The sequence below is a fragment of the Desmodus rotundus genome, chromosome 10, assembly GCF_022682495.2.
Source record: "Desmodus rotundus isolate HL8 chromosome 10, HLdesRot8A.1, whole genome shotgun sequence".
Classification (NCBI taxonomy): domain Eukaryota; kingdom Metazoa; phylum Chordata; class Mammalia; order Chiroptera; family Phyllostomidae; genus Desmodus; species Desmodus rotundus.
Window position 1 is genome coordinate 47,393,778 of NC_071396.1, and position 26,054 is coordinate 47,419,831.

The following is a 26,054-nucleotide window of genomic DNA, read 5'->3' on the forward strand; positions in this document are numbered from 1 at the left end:
TCCCAGGCGAAAGCGGCCCCGTGGCGGCCCAGGACCCAGGCAGGCCTCACCTCACAGTCTCAAGTCAGGACTCGACATTGGTCGAGGAGACTGGGGTGCTGGGGGGACGGCAGGGCCAGTCAGTGATCCTCGGATTCTCCCAACAGAGATTTTGGCTCCAATATAAATGTCAGCCTCCACCTATCACATGTACCCATTATCCTGATGCACTATTTTTGAGATTTCATCTTCTAGATCTTTTTAGATGAAAAGGCAAAAGAAGACTATCTTTAGGAAGATATGTAACATATAAGAAACTAACAACCATGACTGTCCCCTGGAAGAGGGACTGGGTGTGCAAAAGAGCCGGGAGGGAGATGTGGGTCTCACTGTATGTACTTTGGGAACATGTGAATTTGCCGCTGGTATTATTAAATAAGTTCCGCTGGTACTTATTGAAGATAATGATGACTGTCCACAAAAGTGAAATGACAATGAAAGACCTACCAGATATGAGAAACGTATTATCAAGTATGTAACAAGACAGGCCGATGAAACAGAAGGGAAAGTCCCAAAATAGCCTTAACTGTATTAGAACTTTCACGTATGGCAAAGGCGGCATTTCAGATCACCGGGGAGAGATGGGTATTCAGTTCACTGTGCTGAGATAGGTGGGTGACCGTGGGGAACAAAGCTGAGTGGATCCCTATCTCATACTATGTATCAAACTAAATTCTAAGTGAATCAAAGTAAGAGTGTAACAAGAATCAAACTATAAAAATAATAAGCAAAAGCAAGAAGGAATTCCTTTGTAATAGGCCTTCTGCACAATGATTCAAAATCCAATAGAAATAGACTCGTCAAAATTTCAGATATTAATATTATTCAGATAAATTTGGTAATTTCTCAATGTATGAGGGTGGGCAAAAGTACGTTTACAGTTGTGAGTGTGTGAAAGAGTTATTCTGGTATTATTATTAATTATTGCATTATTTCCCATACAAACTATAAAGCTACTTTTGCCCACTCCTGTGTGTGTACATCAAGTCATCACATTGTACACTTTAACTATACAAATACAGTTATATTTGCCAATTATCCCCGAGGAGAAAAGAATTATTCAGATAAATATATAACTATATATTTAAGTAAAACTTTGAAAATGAAGAGAAAACAAGAGATTATAAAGAATAACTGAGCAGATTCAAAAAAGAACCAAAAAAACTTCTAGAAATGAAAACTATCAAAACTGAAATTAAAAATTCGGTGACTGAATAGTAGATAAGATACAGCTGAAGAGAGAGTAAACTGGGAGATAGTTCTAAATGATGGATCAAGAGTATTACCCAGGCTTCTGGTCGAGACGGCAGTGCAGTAAATACAGTGCTCACACCCTCCCACAACCACATCAAAAATACACCTGAACTACAGAGCCTTCGCTCAGAGTGGCCTGAAATCTAGCTGAACGGAAGTGCCACCACTAAGGATTTAAGGAAGCCACATCGTGACTGATAGAAGGGGTGGAGACACAGGGCGGACTGGTCCCACAACCACATGTGGTAGATAAAATTCAGAAGGTATATCTCAGCTGCGGAGGTCCCCCCCCGAGGAGGAACAAGGGGACCAAGCCCCACATCAGCCCCCCCACCCCTAGCACAGGGTTCCAGTGCCAGGAAGAGAAGTCCCCATTACTTCTGGCCGTTAAGAACCAGCTGGGAGTGTGGCTGAGAGAGATGGAGTCCCAGGCACTTCCTCTTAAAGGGCCTAAGCATAGACTTCCTTGGACTTCCTCCCTCTGAGTTCCAGTGCTGGGCAGCAGCTCAAAGCCAACAGGGACATACAGAGAGAAAATGAAGTGTCTGGTATCAGGACGAGAGCTGGCGGGGCCGCCTTCTCCCAGACAGAAGTGCTGGCAGAGGCCATTGTTTTCTGAGCCCTCCTCTCAGAGCTGGCAGGCAGGTGCCATGTCTGACACTCCATTAACCTGGCTATCACTGTTCAACCACCCCGGTGATTCCCTGAGGCCCCACCCCACGAACTTTCAGGCCCACCCAAGCTGTTTCCAGTGGCTTTTTCATACAAATGGCCTGTCTTGGATCAAGCTTCACACTTTCCTAAAGTGTCTCCAACAAGCAGCATCTGGCCTCAGCATGTCCCATGCCTTTCACTAAGTAGCCCCAGGCCTGACACTAGCAGCAGCTGGCCTTGGTTTGCAGCTCGTCCTCTCCTGGGCACCTCTAAGCCCAGCACAAGTAGCAGCCGTCTGCAGATCACTTTGTGGCTCATGTGGGTGGCCCTGGACAGGTGGTGGCTGACTTTGGCCTGCACCTCTTGGAAGGCCCCAGAACCAGCACACCCAGCAGACAACTTCAGATCATGTCGAAGTACCACCCAACCACCTCCACAAGTGACACACTCAAGGGGCAAACTCAGCAGGCACCAGGGCCCTGCTGAAATAAGTTGTGCTCAGTGGGGTGGGCCCATCCATAGCTGATCCTCCTTGGTGGCCAAAGCCAGTCCTTGCAGTCAATCAGCTTGTGGGTAAATCCCTCCCATTGAGGTATCAATTATAATCAAGGCTCAACTACAATGGGAGGGTATACACAGCCCACATGAGGGGCACACCTGAGATGCACAGCTTGGGTGAATGGTGAGTCTGTACCACTGGACCCTACAGGACATCTATCACATTAGGCCTCTCTACCAAGGCTGGGAGATGTAACAGCTCTACCTAATACATAGAAACAAACACAGGGAAGCAGCCACAACGAGGAGACAAAGAAATATGTCCCAAATGAAAGAACAGAACAGAAGTCCTGAAAAAGAACTAAACAGAGTGGAGATAGGCAATCTACTAGATGCATAGGTCAACACTGGTTATAAGGATGCTCAATGAACTTAAGGGAAAAGTAAGTAAACCTAGAACTTCAACAGCATTAAAAAAAAAAGGAAATCATAAAAAGGAACCAATCAGAAATGAAGGATACAATCAGGAATGATGAATAATTTACAGGGAATCAACAGTAGAGTAGATGAAGCTGAGAATCAAAACAACCATTTGGAAAATAAGGAAGCAAAAACATCCAATCAGAACAGCAAAAAGCAAAAAGATTCCCCCCCAAATGAGAAGAGTGTAAGAAGCCTCTGGGCCAACTTCAAGTGTACCAACACTTGCATAATGGGGGGGCTGAAAGTAGAAGAGAAAAGAAATTGAAAACCTATTTAAAAACTAATGACAGAAAACTTACCTAACCTGGTGAAGCAAACAGACTCACAAGTCCAGGAAGCGCAGAGAGTCTCAAACAAGATGAACCCAAAGAGGCCCACACCCAGACACATCATAATTAAAATGGCAAAGGTTAAAGACAAAGAGAGAATCTTAAAAGCAGCAAGAGAAAAGCAGTTAGTTACCTACAAGGGAGCTCCCATAAGACTGTCAGCTGATTTCTCACATGAAGCTTTGCAGGCCAGAAGGGATTGGCAAGAAATATTCAACGGTGAAAAGCAAAGACCTATAATGAAGAGTACTCCACCCAGCAAAGCTATCGTTTAGAACTGAAGGATATTCGAAGAGCTTCCCACACGAGAGAAAGCTAAAGCAGTTCACTACCGCCAAACCAGTATTACGTGAACTGTTAAAGGGTCGAGAAGAAATGTTAAAGCACCTAGTGCTAAACTGCTGCTTTGTCAAGCACTCCTTGAATGTCCATCACTATGGAGTCATCTACTGCCCTGGGAAACTGCAGGACGGACCATGTAGTGTATGTGGAGAGCACCTCCATCATTACTTCACGATTTGCTTTGCCAGTGATGATTTTCTGTGATCAGCTGTCAGTGAAGATCATCAACAGCAGATATTAATAAAACTACATTAAAATCAAACTTTCACACATACACACAAAAAGCATTCAGTGCCAGCTGTTATATCTCTGGGCAGTCAGATTATAGTGAGTTTTAGCTTCTTAAATTTTCAAACACAAATTACTCGTATAACCACAGAAGAGAATGTGCATTAAATACAGTGTACGCACTCGTGGTACCCAGCACACTGGAGTTTTAACTTCAGTGTTTCCAACTTTTTTGTAGTTGCAACCCTCTGGCTCATTAAAACCCTTAGTCCTCCCTTTCCTGTGGTTTTTTACATTTAAAAGAAAATGAAGCTGGTGAAGGGCGCTGCAGAACAATGAGCACCAATGGGTGCTGAGAGCCCCAGGAGCGCATGAATGCCCAAGAAGGTGCTAGCAAGAGTCAGCGGGGTTCTGGCCTGAAGTGTTAGTTAGTTTGACATAGAGGTGGTCACACAAACTAGCATGAGACAAAGGAATTCAGAGGGCCTCGGAGCATCACGGAGCCAGCCTGACTGTGCTCCTCCTTCTTCCTGCCCTATTTTTAGCTGTGTGAGTACAGGACACACTTGGGTGTCCTGGATAGGAAGGTGGTAAAGAGGCCAGGTAAGTGACAGAGCCAGCTGCAGGCTCTGCCTCACTTACAGATGGGGGCAGGATGGCGGGGGGCCCAATGACTAACACCAAAGGGACATGGAACATCTGACCTGAGGTACAGTCAGAAATCAAACAAGCTAAAACTTGGTATGAGGATGCTCCTTTTATTAGCCAAAACCAAGTATATTTTTAACAACCACCGTTTTTCTTGGGGTTTTATTGCAGGAAACAGCCAGGTGCAAGGGCTGGGCCTCATCTAGTCTGTAAAGTGGCCGTAAGGCCACTGAGGGGACCCTTCTTGTTCCCTAGGTCAGGGGCTGGCCCTGTAAACTTCGCCAGTTAGTGAGGTACACACAGACAGCTTCGGTGAGGACTGCCAGCTGTGACAGGATGCCAGGGGCCCGCTGGAAGGCTGCAGAGGTTCCGGTCACTGACGAGAGATGGGAGAGGGAAGACCAAGGTCCGAACCAAGGGGGAGGGCCAGGGCAGGGCCTGGGAAGCGGGAAAGGAGGAGGGGATTAAGAATCAGCGAATCCCAATGTCATCATGGTTGCGGATTAGATCCAGAGAGGACAGCCCTGTCCTGTGTGTGAGAGGTGGCAATGCACACACTACTGAGACACTGGGTTTAAACAGAGTCAGCATCGGGCCCGAGTCAGCAGACCCCTCGCAGCGGTCACGGTGGGGGGCTTATGTTCATTGCAAGTGTCAGACATTCAGCTCGGAGAACCAGGGCCTTCTCCTAATGCTGGCAAATCCTTTGAGAGTGGATGTGATTTCTGGAGGCAAACTGGTGGAGTAAGGTGCGCGACCAGGCTATATAGCAGTGACTCTAGACCAGAAACAAAGAATAAGATGTCATCACACCCCCTTTGGGATCCGATGAATAGGAACCAGACTTGTTCTCTTGGGGGTTGAGTAAAATGGCTCTAGAGGCACTTGCTCCCAAGGTAAGTTTCTTGGGCAGGGACTTTGGTCATGTATCTCTCAGTGTCCAGCACAGGCATGGACAGTGGTGAGCCCACCCTGAGCAGCGCCTGAGCATCTCGGCTTGGCAGCAGAAACGCACGGCCTCCCCACATCACTATCCCACTTAGCAAATACCAAAGCGCTGTCTGTGTGCTGGGCCCTGGATGGAGAAGCAAGACCTGATTCCTTGTCTACAAGCCAGGCCTGGTGTCCACAGTGTCACAACAAGCCGGACCAAGGTGCATTCTCTACAGTGGCTCTCCACGTCATTTCTTCGTTGGCACTACTCGTAGTGCCATCCACATGGGCTCAACGCAACAGTGTCCCCCGTGCCGTACTGTGCACGGAGTTTAAGGGTGTTCCTTGGAAGGCTTTTGTGATTTTAGCCGGGAACCACGCCATACCCTAGTTCCTCCCCTGGGAGGTTCCAGGTGACACGAGCCTGTTAAAGCTTCTGAAAAGACCTGCAGTGGAGAAAGCTGTTTCTCAGTGGTTCCCAAACTAAAATGATTTCTCTCACTGAGGAACTCATCAAAGTCATTCATGCATCCATCTCCAAAGAGCGAGTGTGAACCTCGCCGTCCCCTCACATCAGCCACAGAGCCCTATTTTCGGGGGACTCCCTTCGCTTTCCCCAAACACTGGGGTGCTGCTGAACACAGTGTGGGCCCGGCTCGGAGTGGCTTGGACCTGTGACTTGAGAACATCAGATCACAAACGGGCTTTCTCTGTCCTCCCGGTCCCCCGGACTGTGAGACTCAAGTACTTTTAACTTATCCCTCAGACCTGCCTACTCCCTTGCTGGTCTGTGGGCTTGTACACCCCCACCATCAGTGGAAATTCCACTGGGGTAAAAGCCATGTCACGTGTTCTTAGGTCACATCCCCCAACCCCTCCAGCTCTGTGCAGTGCTGTGCAATGCACAAGGGAGAGGCTCCACAGGGGATGAACGAAGGTTGAGTTCCCTTTAAGTATCAGTTAGGAAAAACGTACCACAGTACCACGGGGGGCACAGATGATGCCTCAAAGAAACTGCCCCAGTTACTCCATGCTACTTATTTGTATCTATCATTCACTGAGGGCTTACTATGGATATTGGCTAAACTCATGCGATACAGTATCAACCTGCACAGCAACCCCAAAAGGCGTCAGCTCCCCTAGGCTGGAAGGTCAAGGGCTAAGTGGGCAGAGAATGGCATGAAGCCCAGACAACATGGGCCCTGAGAAGACAGGGGACAACATCGTATTCTTAAAGAGCTCAGGGGGGAGTCCAGCAGGGCTGCAAAGCCAGGCGCACGGAGATTTGGGGGAGGAGCTGTCTGCTCTCCAGCCCCAAGACTGTTCCAGATGTTGACTTTTCCTTTTAAGTTCAGCAGATGATTGGGCTCTGGACCCAAGAGAAGAAACAGACACCAGCTTCAAGTTTCAGAGCCAGATGCAAGCCCCTGACGGCCTCCCCGCACCATGCCAGGGGCGTTTGCTTGGTCCCGCACCCCTGAGAACATGCTCTTCACAGGGAGCGTGTAACTGGTGGCGCCGCCTGCAGAGGCACTGCCTGTTCAGATGCTTAAGTGCGAGTCTGGCCTCAGCTCTGCCCTCACACAGGCCCGGGGCTGGGTATGCTCGGCTCCTGGCTAACTGGAAAATTCTTCAAGGTTTCCATGAGTATGCCAGGAGCTCAGGACAAAAGTGGCTTTTGACACCAGACAGAAGAGTCTGGTAACAGGGCACCTTGATAGTGAGTGTGATACAGGCTTTAGGAAGGAGTCACATGGCAGCTTGAAACAAACCAGAGGTAGGCCTGAAGCTGCCAAGACATTCTGCAGGAACCTGGTGAGGCTCCCACCACCATCCCTAAGGGAAGCGGGCAACCACAGCAGGACGACGAGGGGCTCCTTCCTGCCTCTGCTTTAGCCCTACTGTAACAGCACGTGGGCGCATACACTGTGCCGGCGCAGGAAAGCCCGTCACAAAGGTGCACCCTCTCACTTCGGCCTCACTGAGATAGTGACTGTCTTCCCCATTTTACAGACAGTAAGACTGCCGCTCAGAGGTGGAAGTGACTGGTCTAAAGCCACAACTAAGAAATGGCAGCTCTGACACCAAGGGCCATACTCTTAACCATCAAGCTCCACTGCCCCTACCTGATTTCCAGGGCACGTCAAGTGTTCCCCAGGGCTGGCCGCCAGGGCGACGTCAGCTCCCCCGCCCCCGCCCCCACTCCCGAGCCATCCAGGCCTAGGCGGGCCCTGAAGCTCAGCAGTCCTGTTAGCAACACCTGCGCATCCAGGCCACCCCACCCCCACCCCACGTCTCCACAGGATCCTCCTGAAGGCAAGCGGCCAGGCCCGGCCATTTCAAAATGGCCTCGTGCTGCATGCCCCATCACCACACCTGCCGCTGTCCTCGCCACGAGGGAGGGTGTGGGGCTCAGACAGGGAAACAGTCCATCCGTAGCGCCCTTCAGGTGACAGCTAGACAAGCAGGGCACTCCGGTTAACTGGTTAACAACCTTTTCCAACACCTATTCGCGGCACACGTGGTCCTGCATTGTCCCCTTCTTTCTCTTACCTGTCCCTGGACAGAAAGCTCTCTGGGGTGGGGACAGTTCTTGTTCTGGCTGATTTCCCACCGCCGGACACATCACAGCTCTCAGTGAGGACCTGCTCAGCGGGTGGTACTTCCCTCACATGCCTGTGCTAGAGCATGAGGTCTGGGCCCCACTACTGACCAGGACCTGAGCAGCTTAGGGGCTGGTACCCTCTTTACATATCTTCCCCCACTCCCGGAAAAGGCTGGCTGCCACTCGGCAGGTGCATCCAGCAGAGATGAGCAGATGACAGAGCACCTCTCCCAGCTCTCGCAGGGCTGGCTGGCACCATTTTCTTCTCCAGGTCCCAGCGGATGTCTCCTCCTCAAAGAAGCCTTCCTGAGTCGGTTCATCTCCAGGCCCCCAGTCACCCGGGCGCCCCATGGCCTGTTGATGCCCTGCACGGCACTCCTCAAACTCGGCAACCATCTGGGTTGGTTGGTGCTTTCTGCCCACATCGCTCCTCTGCTCTCATACAGAGCCCAGAGTGGTGCCCGGCACACAGTAAGTGCTCAATACGCATGTGGAATGAAGGGGAAAGGGCTTCAGTGAAACAAAAGCAAAGAGCAGAAAAGAGAGAGAGCTGGTCCACCTTTCCTTTTCACTCAAGGACCAAACCAAAGTTCTGAGTGAGCAGGTGCCCGGGACTTCCAAACCTCCACGTGCTTTCCTGTTCCGGCCTAAGGGCTCAGGGCAGGTCACCTCCGGAGAGCCATCAGCGCGGACGTGCAGCACTGTTCTAAGGGGCGGCATGGAGCAGCAGTGTTTTTACTGGATGTGGCTCCAGAGCTCAGCGCCCGTCCCACCACCAGGCAATAGGACACAAGTGACCACAGCAGCGACCGGGTGCAGCACTAACATCTCCCGAGGTGCCCGTCACGTGGACCAGGCACCAGGCTGGGGTCTAGTATTAGGCAATAGTCATGCCACTCACTCAGCCCCGAATGCAGCCAGAGAAAATGGTTCGCGTTCAGCTAACTACAGCTCTGTGGAATATGTATGACGGGGGTTAACGTGGCTAATACCAGAGTAAGGATTTGCCAAAAGCTACTTTTCCAGCTCTAGGAATGGGCTTCCCTGACCATTCCCACTTCCCTCTGTGACCACTGCCACACACCTGTGGTAGGTGCGATGGGTGTGGGTACAGACAGGGTCAAGGTCTCTGGCTGCCATGAGAACGGACCAGCTGACCGTGACCTCATGAGCACTGTGCTCAGTTTCAGAGCCAGCCAGGCCCAGACACGGAAAACCTGCTGTGTGGCACAGACACTTGTTGCTTCAGATATGATGGAGCAACGGTACCCCTTGTCCCGTGCCCTGTGAACAAAAAGGAGAAATCTTTACCGAAGAGATGAAACTGATGCTGTACTTGACCTCATGACAGTGTCTATGAAGACTCCAGTTATAGGGGCACCGTGTCATTTGGGAGCCGGGAAACACCGGCTGGCTGAGTTTACACATCATGCCGGCTTTCCCGTTACAGTCAAAGCCCCTTTGGTCTCCCAGCAGCCTGGAGCCGGCGGAGCGGGACTCTTGTGTGCATGTGCGTTGTACGGACACGGGGGTCCAGAGAGGTTAAGTGACTCGCTCCGGACCTCACAGCATGTAAACCGCCAGGCCAGATCTAGAAAATGTCCTCGGATTTGATTTCTATCTAGAGACCCCTCCCCGGTCTCCCTGGCTGACTGCCGCAGTAGGTCGCAGAAACCCTGGGCCTGTGTTTCTTTATCTCCACAGTGAGAAGGGCCAGGCCCAGCTTGCGCCACCAGGCGTGCCCCCTGCTAGGGTCTCCGGCAGGCGGAGGATCAAAAGTCCCAGAACATGTGCAAACACCTCGCAACTCTAACACACCAGTCATGACCTCATTCTTCATGGGGGAGCCTTTGGGCTTTCCTAATTGAGACACTCAGGAGAGTAGTAAGTGACCTAGCTCTCCCGCTGCCTGACTGTAAACCCTGGAGAGGCACCGTGTCTTGCTAAGAATCAAGGGTGCCCCTCCTGCCACCTATGCTGATGGTGTACGGAGCAGTAAGTGGTAAAAGAATGACGACTGGACAGCAGGATGTGGGGACCCCCCCCCAGGTCCTTACTGGTTATATGCAACCCAGGAAAGTCCTTTCATGATTTGAGGCTGGTTTTCTCACCACTAAAAGTGGGGGTGGTATCCCTGTCCAGCTGGCCCCTCAAAATTTCTATGGAGCCACCAATAAGACCAACAGGATTTTATCTGTGAAAAGGTCCAGGGACTCCCTGGAGAGATGGCTGATTCCAAGACGGGGGCAGGGAAAGTCCGGGGTGAGACCCAAATATCTCATGGTGTCGGAAAGCAAGGAAATGTACAGAAGTGGAGGGAGATGTGGCAGAAGGGCACAAGAACCAGCTTGAGGGTCAAATTTCAGACAGTTTGAGTGTCCTAGTGAGTAATGACATGATAGTGTATAAGCCACTAAATTTAAAAAACATCAGGGAACCAACATTGACAGTATAGAAAATAAAAAGAAGAGAAGGACAGAAGGAATGCTCTTCTTTACAGAAGAACGCCAATTAATAAACGCAGGAGAAATGACAGAAATAGAAAATTCGGCCTGTCTGGTGTGGCTCAGTGGATTGAGCACCAGCCTGCAAACCGAAAGGTTGCTGGTTCAATTCCCAGTCAAGGCACATGCCTGGGCTGCGGGCCCAGGTGGGGGCATGTGAGAGGCAACTGATCAATGTACATCATGCACATCGACATTTCTCTCCCTCTCTGTCTCCCTCCTTTCCCTTCTCTCTAAAAATAAATAAATAAAATCTTTAAAAGAAATGTACCATTTCCCAACCACCACAGAAGATCATCAGAGAATGCTAAAGCCACTGGGTAGAAGACTATGATTCAGGATGTGCAGAAATCTGTAGACACCACCGCAATCAAACGACCAAACTGAATGTCACCAGGGACAGCACAGAGCCCTGGACAGCAGGTGCCTACTGACCAGGGAGGGGCTCGACGCCACTCACACAATCCCTACTAACCTCTCATGCAATGTCTAACCTGAATCCAAGCATGAGACCAACCAGACTGAACTCTGCAAAAGGACTGGGACTCTTCAAAAAGGACCATGTCAAAAAAAAAAAAAAAAAAAAAAAAAAAGGTAAAAAAGTCCATGCCATGAAAAAATTTTTAAAAAGCTGAGGGACTGTTTGAGATTATATGAAACTAGAGAAGCCATAGAGCAAGCAATGCAAGGTATGACCAGGAAAGGGACCTTGGGCTGGGAAAGCAAGCCAAATAAACCTACAAAGGGCACTGTTGGGACAAGTGAGGGAATTTCAAAACAAACCATCAGATATGTAACAGCCAAAAATAAACGCACACGTGTGTGTGCACATCACCCCCACAGGGCGGGGCGACAACACGTTCACTGGTGGACCTGGATGAAAATGGTCTCTGTACTATTCTTGTAACTTTCCTGTAGGTTTGACGTTTCAAAATAAAAGAAACCAAAAACGCCCCTGAAAAGCTGTCAGAACTGCCAGCGGTGTCCCAGTTGACTCGGCACTCACCTGTCAGGTACTCCAGGACGGCGGCCATGTACACGGGCGCCCCCACTCCAATCCTGTACTTGGGGTGGCCTTTCTTGATGTACCGCAGCATCCGCCCCACGGGGAAGATGACTCCTGCCTTGGCGGACCGGGAGGTTTTGGTGGACTTCTTCTTGCCACCCCGGCTCGACATGGCGGTGGCCCTGGAGCTGGATCAGTCAGCACACTGAGGAGGCAAGAAGCACACCGTAAGGGTCACTGAGACGGTGCCACCTGCCCTCTCCCTGGAAGAAACAGGTGCTGCCCGCAGCCGCAGCTGCCCGCAGCCACTGAGCCCGCTGAGACCAGCTGATGACCTCCGCTGAAGTGCGGAGGCCCCTGAAGGCAGAAGGGCTTAGCTTTTCACATTTTAAATCATGACATCAATTTTATCAGTCACTTCCATTTAAAGGTTACCCTGATGATGGCTGTTCCTAAGTGTCTTGCCTTTATGCCACATGATGTAAAAGAAAATGGGATTTCTTGTTTAATAATTGCATTTTCATACACTGAGACCAGGGCTGGTAAATTTGCTGAAGTCTACATAAAAGAAAAGAAAACTATGTCACCTGCCCCTAAAATGAAGCTTTACAGCCAGAAACCTAAGTTCTTTGGTGAACGCAACATCCGATCCTTCATCTGCGAGAGGCAGGAACCGCTCACAGGAGCTCAATGAGTAACCAGGTTGGAATGAGAGGCCCCCGGGACACTTCCAGTCTGCTGGACAGGCTGCCCTTAGAGAAGCATCGTTCCTTCCCTGCCCCTCCTCCCAATCCCCATCCAAAATGCCACTCAGTCCAGAGGATGCCCCTGTTCAACACTTCCGAGAGGTCCTCTCCTCTCTACCCCAGCTGTGATGGACCCGGTCATCACTATCTAAACTAAATGACCGAAAATGTCTCCTGAAAAGGTCTCCCACCCCCGCCCCCGCCTCCACTCCGTCTGCCCTCCACCAGCAGGGTTTCCTGTGTACACACAAATCTGAACACACTGTGGCCTTAAAGTGTTCCCTGGCTGCCACGGCGCCCAAGATAAAACCAGGGCCCTTGGTCTGTCATGCGGAGCCCTAGACATCTAGGCCTGGCACACCCATCCAGGTTTACCTTGTGCTCCTTGTGGTCGCACGTGGTCCCCCGAGTGCCCTGCTCCGTGGTGGCAGTGCTTCAACTAGGACCTCCTCCATCCCTTGCACTTGCTTTCTGCCCTCTGCCAACCCGCCCCTGAGTGCTCGATCCAGACGCTCCGTCCCCTGGGCTCCCATGTGCTTCACATGACAGCCTGAGTGGCCCGTGCCCCCACCCCCGTCTCTCCCATCAGACCACAAGCTCTCACGTCTTCCCCTGACCGTGCTCCTAGTGCAGCTCTGCACAGTAAGGTCTCAAACGTTTGGGAGAGCATTGCAGTTGCCACGCATTCGCTTCAGGAACCATGCTGGGCCATGGAGGCAGCGGTGCACAAGGCAGTGTGGTCCCTGTTCTCGCAGAGCACGTGGGAGAGAGAGACAGAGAGCCCTGGAATCATTTAGGTGGTAATGGTGGAAGGCCAGTGCAGGGTGCTGGGAGAGGGGCTGTGAAGAGGGCACCAGGTAAGCCTCCCCAAGAGGACAATTATGCCCTGACCACCGAAATGAATGGGCAGGTATCCCACTTACTGCTAAACCAAGGTTAGGCTTCGTAGTGTGTGGACTCCTCCAGCTCCAACAGTCCACACCTCCGACCGTGGAGGCCACCAACTTCCAAGCCCTACTCTGATGCCCGACCCTATATTGGAGACATGCCGTGGTCCACACCTAACGTCAGTATGACCAACCCCCAAGATCATCTCCAACTGGCGGCTGGACAGAGGTGGCCAAAACAGCAGACAGCAGCATGCCTGGGCACTGTGGGGCAGCCGGGCTGACAGGCCCACAGAATTAAAGCGCTCAAGCCCTGGCCCTTGCAGGTGCTGGAGGGAGCTAAGCAGTCCCTGGGAGGAGAACCCTGCATTTCACGTTGTGTAGGGGAACCAAGTCTTAACTGGTCCCCGACTGCTCAAGAGACCCAGAAGGGTCTGAATTTTTCTGCAACAATTAGTTGGCTTCATTTTAAAACATCCCCTGCAAACAGATGCCTGTGCTCACTCTGTGCAGGAAATGGCATGTGAACACATGTGTGCACGTGTTTGCAGGGAAAGCTGCCACTGGGTTTCCTGGGTCTTTTGCTTTACTACAAATGTGTTTCACAGACCAACCCTATGCTTTGGACTGAGAGCTTTTCAGATCTGAATGTTTCCCCTCTTTCAGCAGAAGCCTGTGGTCAGGGGTGATTAATGCAGCTCGGCCCTGTTCCTACTGGAGCACAGACTTCAGCTCCGTCTCCAGGCGGCCCTGTCTGCATATGTGCAGGGCTGCCCCTGTGGAAATTGGACAGTGTCCTGCCCCAGAGAGGAGCCACTGGCACCCAGAAACCTGATGGGTCCTAAACACGCTTACTCCTAAAAGTGACACTCCTGGTGCTCACATCTGAGTCTAGCCAAGAGCCTTTACATCGTCCCCTGCTGGTGACGCCCAGGTCTCCAGCCTAGTGCGTATCTGGCTGCTGAGCCCCGAGGCTCTGTTCTGATTACCTGAGGCAAGGGCCCACTTGGAAGTCCCGTGGGCGCCTTGAACTGCTTTGGGCTTCTCAGCCCCATCAGTGGCAATGTCATGCATCAAGCTACCAAGCAAGAGTCAGCCTGGCCCCTACTTCTCTGCCACAGCACCCCATCATTAGCCAAGCTCTGCTGAACCCACCTCTGTAACTTCTCCAGCCTCTTCCCTTCTTTTCACACCACCTGCACCTCTACTTCTTACCTCCTTCCCCAGCACCAGTCTCTTCCCATGGTCGCTGGAGAGCCTGTGACTGCTTTGCTAGTGCCCCAGCACCCTGAACCAGCCACAAACAGCACCTTTCAACTACTTCCGCAGCCCTGTTTCCTGTCACCCGCCTGGGATCAGGTGCCCCAGCCGCCCCTGGCTTCCTGACCTGTGATGCTGTGCCCAGTTTCAGAGAGAGGAGAAGGGAGGGAGAAACATCAGTGTGTGAGAGAAACATCAATTGGTTGCCTCTTGTTTATCCCCAATTGGGGACCCAGCCAGCAACCCAGGCATGTGCACCGACAGGGAATCGAACCAGCAACCTTTGGGTTCACAGGCCGGCGCTCAATCCACTGAGCCACACCAGCCAGGGACAGAATGTCTTTACACATGCTGTTGGTCCTGCCTGTCACCCCTTGGTCCTCCTGCTAACCGGAACTGCGCTCACGAGCCCTCTTCTTGAACCTGACCAGGGACCAGAACTGCTTCCGCTCCGTGTTCCCAGAGCACATATCCTGGCCCGTATCTGGGGGCCTCCTTCCCCAACTTGACTGAACTGCAAGCGACTTGAGGCCAGGCAGTTGTTGACTCACCTCTGGTTCCCTGGGTCCCAGGAAAGACCTGAAACATCATGGGCCCTCAAGAGTCACCCTGCTGAGTAAAGAACATCTTCACGTCTCATTGTGAGTCCGGCTCCTCCCTGGTAAAACATCCCTCAGTCTTCCCCCCTTCCCCAAGGGGGCTATCCTGCAGCGATTCTGCCGCTTGCCCCTCCCCGTGTTCTTTCTGCAGTTCCAACTATAGATCCCCAAGCTGCAGCCAGGTAGGAGAACCCTGACTAAGCCATGCTGCCTCATGACATCCAGTGACGTGTGGTGATTTTAAAAACATTATCGGGACAATCACCTTGCAGCTTGCGGCCTCCAGATAAACCCCCAGATGTGCAGGCCCACCCTGCTCGTCAGATGGCCGTGGAGAGCTGTGGGCAGCTACGGCCAGGCACCTACTGGGGCCAGTGGCTGTGGCAGAGTGGCTGTTGAGCACCATGTTAATAACTCCGATTCCAAAGCCAGACTGACCTGATTTAAGCCATGGCTCTGCCACTTACAGCCTGGGTGTCCTTGGACACGTGATATAACCCCTCTGAGCCCATTTTCTCATCAGTCAAGTGGATACGATGATAGAATAGACCTCTAAGAGTTGAATAAAGCATGTGTACAGGAATATGAGAGAACTGAATGAAAGTGTGCATGTAAGGGCCTGACACTCACCTACTCAGGGAGTGCTCAGTAAGGTTAACAAAAATGATGACAAAGTGCGTAAGATGAAAAAAGGCCACCTCCTTGAAGAATTGGCATTGGATATTTGTATTCATGAGGATAGCACTAGCTGCTATAACAAATAAGCCCCTACAGCTTATTCCTCACTCATGAAAAGTCCAAAATGGGTTTCCATGACGGGCCGGTGCTTCTCTGCAGGATGACTGCGGGGCCCAGACTCCCATCCTTCCATGCACAATTCCCAGGCTTGCCATGGAAGAAAACACATGGAGGTTTTCCGGGCCCAGATCTGGAAGCAAGGTGTACCACTTCTGGCCACAATCCATGAACTAGAACTTGGTCATGTGGCCACACCTAACCGCAAGAGAAGTTGAGAAATGTCCCCTCCCTATTTGCTCAGAAGAAAAGAGGAAACAGCCAGCCCCGGTCTCATGACAAACCAACTTGAAAGCTGACCCTGAAGCCAGGGTCTGGATGATCAGCCAAGGCCTGCTAGGCCCTGTCTGACCCATGCCCTGCACCCAGCTTCTTCGGAGAGGGACAGTTCTACATCACTGAAAAAGTGGCTTCTGATGCACTCAACTTCTCCTCGGCACAGACATTGCTCACAAGAGAAACAGCAATACTCTCTTGTCAGGCAGACAAAGCTGTGTCCTTCCTTCCTGGAGTCATGGCCCAGAGCAGACCCCGCTCAGTAAACTAGAAGCCCTCACCCCTGTAGAGGGCCCCCCAAGCCTTGAAGACAGTGGTAGGTGTTCAGGCAACCGTGGCATCGGTCATCACATTGTGTTCATATACATTAGCCTGGCTGCCTTTTTGACTGTTATCAGGCCAGGAAATGAGGATTCTGTGGTTGGTCCTGAAGGGACCTCTGTCTTCACCTCTGCAACTCCTCCAACTATAAATCAGTCACGACAGACAGGAACCTTGTCTGCAGAAACCCAAAGCTTTCCCAGAGACTATTCTGGGAAGGGGCTACACAGAGATGAGCGAGGCTTGAGAGAGACGCAAGTCTCTGACCACAGGCCCCCCAGCAAATGAGACGTGACCTGGACAACATCCCCAACCTCATAGCACAGGACTAAGTAGAAGCCTGGTGGAGAGGATCCTGCCAATAGGATGGACATGAAAACTGCAAGCCCTCTACCACTAGGAGGGGCCCTAGAGGTGAGGAGGGCCAAGGGCCATTCTACCTACCTACCTACCTACCACACCATCCCTCTTCTCCCCAACAGGGCACCCTAACAGGCTCCTCACTGCACGGCAAACCACCTTTGTTCCCACCTCCAGGCTTTGGCACATGCCACTCACTCAGTCTGGAACACTCTCACCAGCCTCCTGCCTGAACAATCCTACCTCGTGGTCCCAGCACGTCTGGTGATGCAGACCTAACAAAGAGCTCTCTCCTCTGCATTCCTGCCATGGGGCCCCTAGGCACAGTCTAGTTTGGGGCAGCCCACGCCCAGGTGCAGCCTTGCACCAAGGCCCTGCAGCCCTCCAGCCCCTCTCTCCCTATTTCCAGCAGCCAGGGCTCCATGCCCTGCACCCAGCAATCCACCCAGTTTCTCATTGCTCCCAGTTTCCTCATTGGACATTCCTGCTGTGGCCCCCAAGTCCAGCTAAAAATCCCTTATAACGTTCCCTAGGCCTACTACCACCCTTTAGGATGTCCAAATGCTTTTCTCCAACTTTTGTACAGTGCTCTGAAAATGCAGATTCCAGGCCTTCCTTCCAACCTAACTGCCCTAGATCCAATTTATACAAACATTCTAACACCAACTACCCCGCCCTTAACACTTGTATCATCATGGTCTATTTCCTTGTCGTTGTTGTTCTGTAAATACCCCTTGTGTATAACTGTTTCTTTGGCTTGAGTCCCGTATTCCTTGACTGTCTTGAGGGGATGGTCCAGTCTGCTCTGCTCATCACTGCATCTCCGTCTGTTACCTGGGAGGCCCTCCCATGTTGCCTGGACAGAGACTGATGAGTTGACATTTTCTGTGGGTGTGCTTCTCTTGACACAGATGAGGGGAGCATCTCCAAAGGCCACAGGACTCGGAGATGTGGAAGTGGGACAACAGCTGGTGACCTTCTCTGGGACCAGTCAGGTACACGCACCTGGCTAATCCATGTGGGAGCCCAGACCCTCAAAATTCAGGGAGCTTGTGGAGCCACTTTAGGGGTTCCCAGAAAAGAACGTTGCAATTGTTCTGTTCCCAGAGGTGGGAGCCTGGCAGTGGCCTTCCACTCCCTGACAATTCTATGGCCCTAGTGACCTCTCCCCCTGCCACTAGACAGGCTCAGTAACACAGACCGGAGGGAAATACTTACCTTCCTCACACCTGTGAGAGACCAGTCTCTGCTAAGGTGCAGCACAAAAAACTGTTAAACAAACAGGGCACTCACAAACCCGCTGGAATGGTCAATCAGGAAGTCTTTTATTATGTAAGCAATGAAAGCCTGCATATTGATCCAGAACAAGTATTGATGAGAACCGCGGGGGGGGGGGGGGGGGGGGGGGGCGCTGCTAGCCAGACGTCCCTGTCCCCAGCACCCGGGGAGGAAGGCAGTGGAGCTCTCAGTGCTCACGTCACTGGGGCTGACGGAGGGTTCCCCCCACCCTTTCCCTGTAGCTGGATAAATGCCCACATGTCCACAGGCATTTGTCACCTTCCCATCAACTCCGATCATGAAGGCGAACCTGAGACACTTAATTCTTAAGCAAAGGACATTAATCCTATTTACAGCATTCTCTTCCGTTTACTCCCATCACACCAAATGATTAACGGTGGCTCTGCTGTCATGTCCCCAGAGGCATGTGGATAAACTACACAGCCATCACTCACAGAGCTGGGGTTCTCAAGCTATACTCTGATTGGTTTGGAACAGAGAACTGCTCTGGTATTCTAGCCAATCAGGAAAAAAAAAATCTCTCTCCATTCATAAAACACTACATCATAAAGTGAGCTGGATGATTAAAGAACTTACAGTCTGCCCTGGGGGAACCAAGGGACTGAAAACAGGGAGTGAAGGATAAATTGAGATAGTAAATAAATTCTAAACCACACACTTTGTTCCAGCAGATGTATCTCCCTCACGTGTTAGATGTTTAGTGGCGGGAAAAAACAAAACCCAAACCCCAGTGCTATTCACCACAAGCAGGAAACAGTTTGCAGGAAGCTAGTCTGGGATTAAGACTTCACCTCCGCAAACGCCCCCTATGGTATGCTTCCCCAGCTGCGCTGAAGGAACCACCGCTAGACAGGGTGGGGCAAATGGGTGTATAGTTGTTTGCGTGGAAAATAACACAGTAATAGTAATAATACAAAAATAAACTGCCATGCACGCTCACCACTGCAAACCCGCTTTTGCCTCACCCTGTATTTCAGGAGGAAGGCTCTGCCGGCTCACCTCACCAGGAAACTTTCCTTCACACCCCCTGCCCCTTTCAAAGGCTGGGCCAAGCTAAGATGACCACTCCAATGGAAGACCATCGAAGTTCAAGTTAAACGGTGGCTTTCAGTATTAGGACAGGGGGCCCCGTCCTAATAGGACAGGACCCTGGCTGGACTTGGCATCTAGAAGCCATTCACTGTTGGTGGAACAGAGGAAGCGTTCCCAGTGAGAACAAAGAACTGGCTGCGTCTCCCTCCTGCTCAGAGCCTTCGACAGCGTCTCGCTGCTGTCAGGATGAAGTCTGAACCCCTCAGCGTCTCTGATCAGGATCCTCTCCGATTTGGCCCTCTGGGCCCTCTCGCGTCACCTGACTCTCCTCTTGGATGGAGCCTCTGGCAGCTCCTCCACATGACCTCTTTTCTCATTGTTCGGAGACTCTGCACATGTGGTTCCCCAGGCCTCAAACACTTATCCCAGCCTGCCCTCCTCTGCCCAGCCAGTTCCTGCTTGCCCCTTCTGTGCCTGGTAAGGGCTTGCTCCTGGTTAGGGTGCCATCCTGGGGCCACTGGGGGAGCAACCGCGGCCTTCTGCACTGGCCTTGCAATGGCTGCTTGCCTGTCTGAATTTTCAACTTATCAGCTTCCCAAGGAAAAGGACTGGGCAATTCTGATCGTGGTACTCTCCCCAGTGCCTGACCCAGAGTTACTTCTCAATAAATACTTATTGGAAGACACTGATCTTGGCAGGCTTGATCCAAGCAAGCAAGCCGGACAACTCTGGTATGAAGGGCTGACCCACTCAGACTCCCTCAGAAGAGCTGAGGTGCGGCCTAAGATACTTCTAAAGCTACAGAAGTGGGGAGGACCCACAGGACCGGTACACACCCCACTTACCCCTGCCCCTTCCCAGCCCACGCGCCAAGAACAGAACTCTGAAAAACCCAACGCAAATCCAAAGGCACACTCCAAGAACCTCAGGCTGCTACAACTGTGATAAACACCACAGATTCCTGGGTTTTGTCAGCTTAGGGTGTTCCGTGTGTTTGTTACTTACACAAACCTCCTGTAAGTGACTTGGGCGGCATTAGCTCTACAAGTATTAGGGGCAGGTGTCAGAATAGACGTATTCCACGTCTCTCTCCGGGGAAGGAATGAGGGCTCTCCCTGAGTCCTGCATCTCCAGGACCAAAGATGCCCGTTCCTGGCCTATTTCATACAGACCGAGCCAGTGACATAGGGTTGAGCTAGTGATGTTCTAGACAAGTCTCAACGTTTAGTGCGCCGTGGGCTATCCCTTCCCCATTCTCAAGGCCCTGCCTCTGACAAGGTTCCCTTAAGCTCCTCCCTCCTCGATACCTTTATCCCCATTACAACGGGAACAGAGTAAAATAACAGAATGAGAGATGACCCACACTCCTCCCAAAACATTTCTGAGGAAAAGTTTAAAGTCTTGAGGGGTTTTTTTTAAAAGAAAAAAATAGGTTTACAAAGGTATCTATATCAGACAGCCTCTTGTTCAAGAAGGAGATGCCACCGCCCAACTTCGGTGAGTGGTGTACAGGGGTAATAATTCCAGTCGCAGGCATGAGGTGTCCGTTTCAGAGCTAATGACTCCTCTGACAGCACACAGTACCCCGCAGGTGGCTGGCAGTAGGTGGATTCCACCGAATTTACAACTGGAACCTCCCCGTCAAATCCAAAGCTCTTAGAAATTCCCCCTAGGCCCTAGAGCAGGGAGGCCTGGAACAAAGCACTACTCCCACCCCCTAACGGTAACACCTCAAACCACAGGGTGGAAGAAAAAGAGAAACGCGCAGGAGTGCCCCTCTAATTGTCTATTCTTACAGGCTGTTTATGAAACCATTAAAATCCTGCGCGGACTTCATGATCATTGTAATTACTGAATTTAGTTTTGTCTCAGCTGTTTCTACAGAGGCCTCTCACTTTCAAACTCAGGAATATTTTCCTTAACATCTTATCTAAAACAACCTTCCAAGCAATCTACTAACAAGATCCTTGAGTGACCCGTGGTCCCTGCGGGAGTGAAGGTGGGGCGCACCCTCCACACACCTGTTGTCAGATGACCCTTCCAGCAGCATCCCGGGCACTCACCTCGCCTGGCCACTCCACCCCGCCCCACCCCCCGGCCCCCAGCGAGTCTCTTTTCCTCCTGGCCTTCTCCACCCGGGGAGCCTGCAGCCTTCCGGAGTTACCTTTAAAAAACTCCCAGCCAAGCAGCAAACAAAAGGCCCCTCAGGAGCCCAGCAAGAGCAGCGGGGGTCCCCCGGCCCGCCTCTGGACAACCCCTTCCTCGCCTGGTCTGGCTCCAGTCCCGCGAGCGTCCTCCAACCAACCCCCAGTCCCCACCCTGCCCTGCCAGCGGACTGAGCCAGGCGCCTACACAGCGCCCACCGGGATCTCGGGCCTGACTTATTGTGCCCAGGCCGGCAACTCACTGGCGGGTGCGGCCTCACCCGGCCCAACTCCGCGCACTACCGCTCCCGGGCGCCCAGGCCCAGGCCCACCGGCCAGTGCCGCGGGGCCTCCTCCCGCCTCGGGCCGAGCCGTCTGCCCGACCGCCGAGGGAAGGCTCGCCGCGAGAGGGGCCCCAACTGCCTCCTTCCCACAAAAGCGCCCGGGCGCCGGCGGAGGCTGCGCTCGTGAGAAGTTGCCTTCCGGGTTTGCTCTCCGAACAAAACCGAAGGGAATCCCACGCGGCCCCGGCGTGGCCTGGGAGGGCGCCGGGAGCGCGCGGCCCCGGCCCGAGCCGCGCCAAGCCCGGGGCCCCAGCGCGGCCAGCGCCCCGCGGGCGCAGCCGGCCGGGCCGCTCCCAGGCCCCCGCGGCCGGGGAAGCGCGGCGGCCGGACCCCGGCGGCCGGGACGGGGCGCGCGGAGAGGGGCCCGCGCGGCACTTACGGGCGGCTCGGCGGCGGCGGCGGCAGCAAGGTGTCCGGCCTGTGCCCTCGGGGCCGCTCGCGCCTTTTCTCTTCGCGCTCCGCGCTGGCCCGCCCGCCCGCCTCCTCGCTTCCCGCCCGCGCGCCCCGCGCTCGCCCCCTCCGCCGGCTCCTCCGCCGAGCGAACTGGAACCAGTCGCCGCGGCCCCGGGATTCCCACAATGCACAGCGCGCCGCCGTCACATCCCATCCCGTCCCCGCGCGTCCGGCCACCCCGCCCACGCCGCGCGGGCCTGACCCCATCCCCAGCCGGCGCGCGGGGGCCGTCCTCGCTCTGCCTCCTGCGCGGGGGGCAGTCCGTCCCCGGCTGCCCCTCTGCCCCCGGGCACCCCGCCGTGACGCCAGCCGCAGGGCCCACCGAGCAGACGTGCCCAGGCGGAGCCGCTCCTGCAGCGCGCACCCAGCCTGTGCGCCTCGAGTGGCACTTACTGAGCGTCTTATTATTAGCCCGGGGCTGGGCGAGAGGCACAATGACTGCTATCACGGTCCCCCTCCCCAACCAACGCAAACCTCCTGCGCACCTCACAGCCACCTCTCCCCACCCCGCCCCCCACCCCGCTGTCTCTAGGTAAAAGCCCCCAGCGAACCTTTTCTGCCCTGCACCCAACTACTGCACATCCGGCTGCCCCGGGGTTCTTCATCGTGACCCCAGAAGTCTGGACCTGCTTTGCGCACGGAAGCCGTTAGCTACCTCGGTTGAGCGAACGTTCACCCTTGAACCCAGTTGGGATTAATTAATGTGAAAAGAGATGATCACCACACACGCGTTTTGAAACTGCAGACACGCAGAAAGAGGAGGGGCCTCTGTGAAGCCCCCCTGTGAATCCCTAAATTAGGTTTCTCTCCCCAAAGTGTTAGTGCCCCATCGCGGGGTTCTTAAATAGGGCCCTACCTCACTCCCCTCCTCTCCACCTGCCGAAGTGGCGAGAGGGAAGCCACCTGAGCCCCTAGCTATGGACCAAATTTAGGTAACAATACACGCCCAGCGGAGTCGCTGTGCGGTTTAAGGTGCCGCTGCCGCTCCAGCACGCAGGCTTCCTCCTGGAGCAGCGGCGCTAACCTCTGCCCTTCACCCGTCGTGTTTTACTCTGGTCTTTGCAAAGCCGTGTACAATGCACACCGCTCCTGCATTCATTGATTCAACTAAGCACTGAAGTCATATTTGGGGCCACGCACCAATTTGAGTACTGAAGATAAAAGCAGTGAACAGAACAAACGAAAATTCCCTGCCCTCTTGGAGGTTGCAGTCTAGGAGGGAAAGAAACGCAATTGACAAGGAATGATGTGGTAGATGGGATTCCTGCTGTGGAGAAAAATAAGGCAGGGAAGGAGGGCGGGGAATGTGAAGTGGGGTGGAGTTTCAAACGTTAGGGAAGACCTCCCTGGGAAAGCGACATTTAAACAAAGACTTGAAGGAACTGAGGGAGCAAGCCGTGCAGGTATCTGGGGGAGGAGTGTTCCAAGCAAAAGGAACAACAGCAAGTGCAAAGAGCCTGAGACAGACGTGTCTCTGAAATTCTCAATAAATAGTGAGTGTGTTCTTATCACACACAAACACACACCAATGATAACTCTGCGATATGGTACCAGTGTTACACTAAAGCTAAAGTGATCATCGTATTGCAATATATAAATGTGTCAACTCAACACATTGTACACCTTAAACTTCTTTGTTACATGTCAGTAATATTTAGATTTTTTTTTTTGGAGTGGAATGAGTAAAGGAGAGTTGTAGGAGATGAAATTGGAGAAAAGATGATTTTTTTGTGTGCCAAAATGAAGCATTAAGGATGTGTGAGGACCCCCGCCACTGCACTGCCTGGGGAAGCTGCAGCGGGATGTCAGGGAAGGTGCAAGGACCGCCTGCCTTGGTTGCTCTGTCCTTCCCTGGGTCCTTGCACAGGCCCCTCGGTTCTGTAGGGGCCCACCACAGGGGGAGGTTTCTGTAGAGCACAGCAAGTCAGGAGGATGCCAGACTTCATTTATTCACTCAGCTGACATTTGCTGAGCACCTGCTGTGGGCCAGGCCCATGCCAGGCTCCTTCCCAGGGAGAGCAACATTCTAGGTGTGTTTCCAGGCCAGGCCTGCAGAGAGAGAGGGAGATGACTGCAGCCTGCTGGTTCCCTGGGGGTGGACAGACCTGAGGCTTCTTCTCCAGGTGCTTAGTGATGGCCAAGGCCAGAACCAGAGGATGATTGTCAGTCTGCAGTGCAAGGGAGCCAAGAAGCAACTCACTCACCTCCCCCCCAGCATTGGTTTCTGATGCAGTTGATTTCCCTGGTGACTTGGAAGTGGGTAATGTTCAAAAGGACGACTTTGCTCTCCATCTTACTGCACACTCACCACGTGCCAGGTCACATACGTCCCATCACATCACTGCACCCTCGCAACAGCCTCAGCAGGCACAGGCTATTTCTGAGACATTTCTATCCTCATTTCACAGACGAAGACACTACAGATTCGGAGAGCCAAGAAATATGCCTGAGATCACAGAGAGGGCAGGCTGGTGCTGGGGTTCAGACCCAGCTCATCTGGGTCCCGAGCTCTCATGGGTCAGGACTGAAGCCAGCCCTCCCAGGAGCTCGGCTCCTCTGCACCTAGCACCCATCCTCTCCACACCCCCCAGTTCAGAGGGGGTCTAATTGTCCCCACTCAGTCATGCACCACTGTCCTCCAAGAGCCGATCTTGGCGCCATTCCCACCCGCTCATGCTCCTCCTCAGTGTGCAGGTCTCATCGAACTCTCCAGGAATGCTGTCCCCTGGAGCTGGTCAGTGCCGAGGCCCTGTGTCCACCTCTCTCCAGAAGGCTCCCTCCTCCCATCTCCAACCCCTACCCCTCACCACCCCTGGGCCTCAGGTGTTTTTGCCCTCATGGGCCCTTCCTCTGTTAAACACAAACAAACAAATAAACAAAAACCCTGCACTGATAGAAAGACAAATATGTTAACATGCTGTATTAAAATTGTGCTTCACGGAGAATTCAGCCCCGCACACACCCAGGCCTGAGCACCCACAGTCCGTCTGTCAGGCCCACTCCCCTTCCCCATCAGGCACAGTGCCGAGGCCCACACGACTTTGTGGGCCCACAAAGCCATTTCAACTTCTTTTCAAATCGGAAGAAGAAATGAACGTTAATTCTTTTAGATTAAAAAAATATATTTTAATTTAATTAATGAAGTTGTCTTTATACCAACGCAGTTGTCATAAAATGTAAGTTCTTTTAAACAGCACTTTAAAAAAAATTCTCATCTGAGGATATGTTTCATTAATTTTAGAGAGACAGAGACAGGGAAACACTGACTGGCTGCCTCCCACACACACCCCAACTGGGGATTGCACCCACAATAGGTAAGTGCCCTGACCGGGAATCGAACCCACAATCTCCTGGTGTTCAGAACAATGCGCCAACCAACTGAGCCACCTGGCCAGGGCTAAAATGTAATTTTTATATCTTGTTAGAGAGGAAGGGTCCACAAAGGCAAAAGTGTCTAGAGCCCACAAAAGTGTTAATGTTGCCTTGTTGGTTCAAGTAAAAATGATGTCCTGTGTGAAAAGCAGAACCTTTAGCCCACTATGCAATCACAACAGATGCTCTTCCTCGAGGCAGCCATCCAGCCTGTTACCTGACAGAAGCACTTGGTGCCTGCTTCCCACGTGGTCACACAGAATATTTAAAAATGTGTCCCGAAGGGTCAAGATTCCACCGAGTTACCACTTGCTACTGCTTCATCAAAGACATTCGTAAGTGAAACTGTTGGGATTTTTTTTTTTTTCTGCGAGTACGTGGCGGTAAAGAATAAAATGGTTATTAGTGCAGTTTGGTGCCAGGGCTAATCTGTGTCAATCCACCAGCAGTTCTGCCCACTTTTCTTTTTTCACCATTGGTGCGAAGATCAAGACAGTGAGGACGCTATGTCTTAGCGTTGTTAGGAAAGCGTTGGACCACGTGGATACCCGGAAAGGGTCTCAGTGACCTTAGAGGGTCCGCAGGCCCCATTGTGGGAACCTCCGTTTCAAACACCCTGGGGCTGTACCGTCACTTATTTAAC

General features: G+C 52.5%; 1 protein-coding gene across 10 annotated transcripts in view; it reads right to left on the bottom strand.

Moving 5' to 3' along the window:
* The window catches only part of MACROH2A1 (macroH2A.1 histone), a 74,555-nt gene extending 52,401 nt beyond the window's left edge, over positions 1–22,154 (bottom strand). For 4 of the 10 annotated variants that reach the window (XR_011650466.1, XM_053913447.2, XM_053913444.2 and 1 more), the window contains exons 1-2: positions 21,966–22,152; positions 11,524–11,728 (exon numbers count right to left, since the gene is read on the bottom strand). Coding sequence is in view for 6 of the 10 variants with exons in the window: in XM_053913447.2 (XP_053769422.1) it covers positions 11,524–11,695 (172 nt within the window). In the remaining 4 variants the exon portion in view is untranslated. Of the gene's footprint in view, positions 1–11,523; positions 11,729–21,965 lie in introns of all 10 variants that reach the window. The other 6 variants (XR_011650465.1, XR_008425444.2, XM_053913448.2 and 3 more) reach the window with 3 other exon arrangements.
* Positions 22,155–26,054: the final 3,900 nt, after the last annotated feature.